This window comes from Rhododendron vialii, chromosome 5a (genome assembly GCF_030253575.1).
Source record: "Rhododendron vialii isolate Sample 1 chromosome 5a, ASM3025357v1".
NCBI classification, from domain to species: domain Eukaryota; kingdom Viridiplantae; phylum Streptophyta; class Magnoliopsida; order Ericales; family Ericaceae; genus Rhododendron; species Rhododendron vialii.
In genome coordinates this window covers 875,076-880,421 of record NC_080561.1, presented here as the reverse complement: position 1 = coordinate 880,421, position 5,346 = coordinate 875,076, and the positions used below count along the sequence as shown (strand labels likewise).

The window sequence follows — 5,346 nt, the reverse complement described above, 5'->3', positions numbered from 1 at the left end:
TGATCATTTCATGGGCCTTTAGGGCATATATTAACAAAAGCTATAACTTAATAGATTTGTTACTCACCTTCAAGGCTATCAGAGAATATTTCGCTTAGCTTTATTTTTTAGTGCTTAATTAGCTTTAGATCTAAGCAGTCTAATTAGTTGTTCTCTTTGCGTTTTACTAACTAGACATACGCTGTGCGGGGCCGGCCCCGAGATAAGCCCCACAAGCCCTCGGTCTTGGGCAAACCTTCGGGCTAGGGTAACCAAAAAAAAAAAAATTAACATATAGATACAAAAAAGTTTCCCATACTGGTGCGGTGGTCATGCAAGCGGCTAAAGTTCTGGGTGGACCGAGTTTGATTCCTTGTCCTCCCACGCCACTTTCTTTTTTTCCTCCACTTTTGTTCTACCTTGTTTTATTTTCCCTCCCAATGCATAATATTGCGAAAATTAAATTACTTTGTTGAAAATTTTTGATTTAACAAACACAACAGTAATGTATAAGTGATATATTTTGCAAGAGATTTAAAGAGATTGGCTATGATCTCAATTGTAATGAGACGTCGTTCCACTAAAAGCATTTTTAGGCATTTGGGGCTTTTTAACTTCTTACACTTTTTACAATAGGTCATTCTCCTCATATATATTAACTAAATATGCATGTTTTGTAAAGTCTAATATTGCACGCCGGACACTTATTCAGGGACGGAGGGAGTAGCATTTTCCTAGTGTACATAACCACAAAACAGATAAAGTTGATGTGGAAATGGATACGGCATTCGAACCCTTTTCTTCTCCTTTGTTCTGATGTGTCAGACAGCCATATCTGCCAGTCGAATAAATCTCTCTGCTAGGTCTTGAAATCCTTGTTGGGCTGTTTTTACTAGGGCTGCCCGCGGATCGGTTTTGGGCGGTTCTGTTCGGATCCCAAACCTATCCGTTCGTGGCAGTTTGTCGTTTTCTTCATCCGCACCCGTCATTGAGTGTTATCCGATTCTGATGCAGTTCGGGCTTGAATTTTCTTGATAGACTAAAACTAACGCAAACAAGAAGCAATGCCACGTTTTTTATTTATTGTTCCTACTCCAGAGTCATATGGAAGCAGATTTTGGCCAGATTTTCGGTGCTTCGAAGGGCTGAATCTTGGGATGCTGAGTTAAGTTGGGCTCTTATAAATTGCAGGGGAAAAGTTTTAAAACCATGTTACTTGGACTGGCTTTGGATGCTAGCGTTTATCGCATAAGGCTAGAAAGGAATGCCAGGATTTTTGGTGGGAAAGCAGTTCTTTCCAACCTTGAAGACATCAGATTACGGCTTTGTTCGTGGAGACACATTCCCAACACTGTGGAGAACCAAAGACTAGTAGATCTACGGAATATCTCACACAGAATATTTGGGGCTACTCATCCCTAAAGTTTTGTTTAGTTACATGTAGAGTGTTATAGGTTTCAGTTGTATTTCTTAGGTTTCAGTTGTATTTCTTCTGAATTTGTGGGTTTATTATACCCTTTGTTTTTGGCTTGGTTGGTTATAAATGATCCATTTACCAAAAAAAAAAAAAAACTAATTTCAAACACCAAAAAAGCACCTCACTCGTGTATAAATGGGTTATGTGTGTGGATTTGAGATGGAAGGAGTAAAATCTAAGAAACATCTTGGCATCCCTCTTATTACTTCTAGACTTCATGCATCAGATTGTCAAATGTTGTTGGACAAAATTATGACCAGAATTCAATCATGGACTATTAAATCTTTATCGTATGGAGGTCGTGCTCAACTAATTCAGTCTGTCCTCTTTAGTGTTCAAATTTATTGGAGCACCATTTTTATGTTTCCTCAGAAGATTCTTAATAAAATTGAAGCTTTGCTGCAATCTTTTTTCTGGACTAGAATTCAAATGAAGTCTAAGGGTGCTAAAGTGACTTGGGTTGATGTCTGTTATCCTAAAAATGAAGGTGGTTTGGACTTTAGAGTCCTTAAAGATTGGAATAAGGCTGCTATGGCCAAACACTTATGGGCTATTGCCTTTAAATTAAGTTGATACTTTGTGGGTTAAGTGGATCCACACTTACATAATCAGGGATCATTGTCTTTGGAACATTTCTATTCTTGCTTCTGCCTCTTGGACAATCAAGAAATTGTTTTCTCTGTGATCCCTAGTTCATCCTTGGATAACTAATGTGGTGGAAAATGGAAAAAATGCATTTTTGTGGTTGGATAACTGGCATCCACTTGGCCCTTTTTTTGCTAGGTTTGGATCCAGAGTTGTCTATAATTTGGGCAGGAACCTTCATGCCAAAATTGATACCTTAATTGCTCATCACTCTTGGCAATGGCCAAGAGGTAGAAATGTTGTGACTAGGGACATTAGGAGGGCCACCCTTGCTTCTTTTGTCCCTCATCCATCTCAGGAGGACACAGTTATTTGGAACCTCACATTTGACAAGAAGTTCTCTATTAAGTCAGCTTGGAATGCAATTAGAAGGCAGCATTCTAAAGTTAATTAGCTGGTTCAAAATCATTTGGTTTAAGCACCATGTTCCTCACTGGACTATCATCTAGTGGCTAGCAAATCTAGGGAGACTTGCTACTAAGGATAGACTCCTTAAGTGGGGTATGGCTATGAATGATCAGTGTGTTCTATGTTCTGCTTCTGTGGAAACCCATGAGCACCTCTTCTTTTACTGCTCTTTCTCTTCTCAACTTTGGAAATCATTGCAAAAAGACCTGAAGTTTCAATGTCCCATCAATGGACTGCCCCAAATCATGGACTGGATGTTTCAAGTTAACAATGGCCCTCAGTTTTCGTGCTCATTATCAAAAGTTGTTTTGGCTGCTCTCCTTTACCATGTTTGGGGTGAAAGGAAAAGCAGAATCTTCAAAAGCTTTTGGAGCTCTGTTCAACAGTTGGAGATCATAGTGCAAATTGATATCCTTGCATATGTTAGTTCTTGGCGAGGAGTCAAGAAGTTAGGCCCTAACATGGCTCTTTGTTCTCGGTGGAATGTGCCAGCTAAAGTTTTTTATAGCATGTAATTTTTTGTTGTTGGTTCATTTTCTTTGTTTTATAATGTTCTATTTTCAAGCTTTGATTGATGTCCATTTGAATGGTTTTGTTTGACAAGGGTATGCCCTGTCTTGTGTAATGTGGTTTGTTTTAATAAAATTTTACCTTACCCAAAAAAATAATAATAATAATATCTGAGAAACAAACTAATTCTTCAAGATTATAGGTCGCAACCTAATCCCATACGATATGGACTTGAAGTTGCAGCTTCTTGTCTATGTTCCGGCCCTCAAATACCTTAGCAGTGTTTCGTGTAATCATACACTGTCATATCTTGTAGGTAGGTAAGTTCGGAAGCGTATTCCACATTGAAGAAAACCATCGCATGTGATTTGTGATTTCTGGTGGTGCACAAGTATTTGGTTCTTTTCAGTTTTGCAATAGTGTGGAAATGATAATTGAGTCTTTCTTGGATTTTTGACGTTCCCTGTTGCAAACGGAAGATTTGGGCTGGCTTTGGTATTGGTTCCTGATGGTTTACCTTCTCCTCGAATTTCTTGTAATCTCTCTTTTTTCGTAAGGGTTTTAGCCTGAAGCAATGCCTTTCATTGGAACTGAGCTACCACAAGGCATCAAAGGACCATGCTGGAAGATAGATTTTTCTGCAAATTGGTAACCATAAGCTGAAAAGGTTTTCTGTGATGGTAGTTTTGTTCTGTTTCTCATAATCTCCTTCCGCTTGCACATTGGGTGCTGCTTAATAGCTTTTTTGAGGTCATTATTTCCTTGCCTCCAGATAGAAAAATTGAAATCTCTCTGACCCCTCATGATTCCTTCGAAATAAAATCAGTTCAGGAAAACGGGTTAGCGATTCCATTACACCGAAGCACTTCAACTCAAGTCCGAATGCACTTTAGAAAATCAGAATTACGATCTGAATTGGAGCATATTTAGTGTCACAGATGTTCAGTTTGTGCCATTCTACCCTGAGCAAAGCTAGGAACACAACTCCGAACACAATTGCATACAGAATCGTCCCATGTATTTGAGCCCACGTACATTGTAACATTGGACGGCTCTAAAATATAATAGCGTCCGGGAATGTATTTTAAAGTTTTATTCCTAGAATTTTTGTTTTGCCTCTCCCAGAATTGTAACTTAGATCAATATCTCATCATCTTCAAAGAAAAATTGTCAAGTATATAGGAAAGAGAACTCGGAGAAAATACAGAGAACATCACAAATCAAATAACATTTATGGGCTTAGATAGAGTTTCCAGTGGCCACCCCATAGTGACCCCCAGAAAAGTACGACAAGAACAAGAACAAGAACGAGAACGAGAACAAGAACATCTTCAGATGTACAAGAACCTTAAAGCACAAATCAACAAACAGAACATTCAAATGCCTCCATTAAACCATTTAGCCTTCAAAGTCAGTTTTCATCAAGTGCCCATACTTGCTCTTCATCTTCTCATCCAATTCCATCGCTTTCATCTCGGCTATTTTCTCTGAATTCGCCATCGACGACTCCTGCACCCTCGCGATCCTTCGACTCCTTTTCTTCTCCGTCACCTCTCTTTCAGCTTCTAATCCCTCATACTCTCTAACCCGACAACTATGCACAGCGCAAGTTAGTATCAACACTCCCACTTGCATTACAAAAATAGCCATCAAAATCCCACATTCCAATCTCACTAGTAATTTCGCCTCTCGGGGGTCTCTGGGCGACTTCAGAAGGGAAAGGCTCGAATTTTCTTTCGTAAAAAGGGCTAAAATGGAGATTAATTGGCCGATTGATGAGGTGAGGAGGAGGGTTAGGTGGGTTACGAAGCAAAAGTGGGTGAGGAGAGAGTAGAAACCCACAAAGGAGGAGAGAATTGAAGTGGAAGAGACAAGGAGGAATGCCAAACCAAATGAAGATGGTGGCGTTTTGATGAGTATAATGGGGGCGAGAGAAGCTGCAGAGAGGATGAAGAGGATGAAATTCAAACAGGCTAGGAGGAGGTGTGGGAAGGAACTTCTGTGCTTGGAGGCAGCCATGGGAGGAGTTTTATGAGAGAGAGAGAGAGAGAGAGAGAGAGAGAGAGAGATGGGTTTGGGGGATGGGGAATTTTTGAATTTATATTAGGGGTGAATGTAGCCGTTGAGGGCAAACACAACAACGGCTAGGTTGTGGAGGGTCCACTTTAGGAACCGTTCTCCCTCTCACTGCTTTTAAAGAAATTGGATTTTGATGACCTGTTTGGCGTTTTAAATTTTTTTGAAACTAGTACTACTATTAAGTGACTGTGAGGTTATAAATTAACAATCCAAATTTAAAAAAAATTGAAAGGAGTATTTTTGGTTTG

At 39.5% G+C, this 5,346-nt stretch overlaps 1 protein-coding gene across 1 annotated transcript; it reads right to left on the bottom strand.

Annotated features, from left to right (window-relative positions):
* Positions 1-4,221: 4,221 nt before the first annotated feature.
* Positions 4,222-5,103, bottom strand: LOC131325330 (uncharacterized). Its single transcript, XM_058357529.1, has one exon. It carries the CDS (start codon positions 5,036-5,038, stop codon positions 4,418-4,420), a length of 621 nt encoding a protein of 206 aa, XP_058213512.1. The 5' UTR covers positions 5,039-5,103; the 3' UTR covers positions 4,222-4,417.
* Between the last annotated feature and the right edge of the window lie 243 nt (positions 5,104-5,346).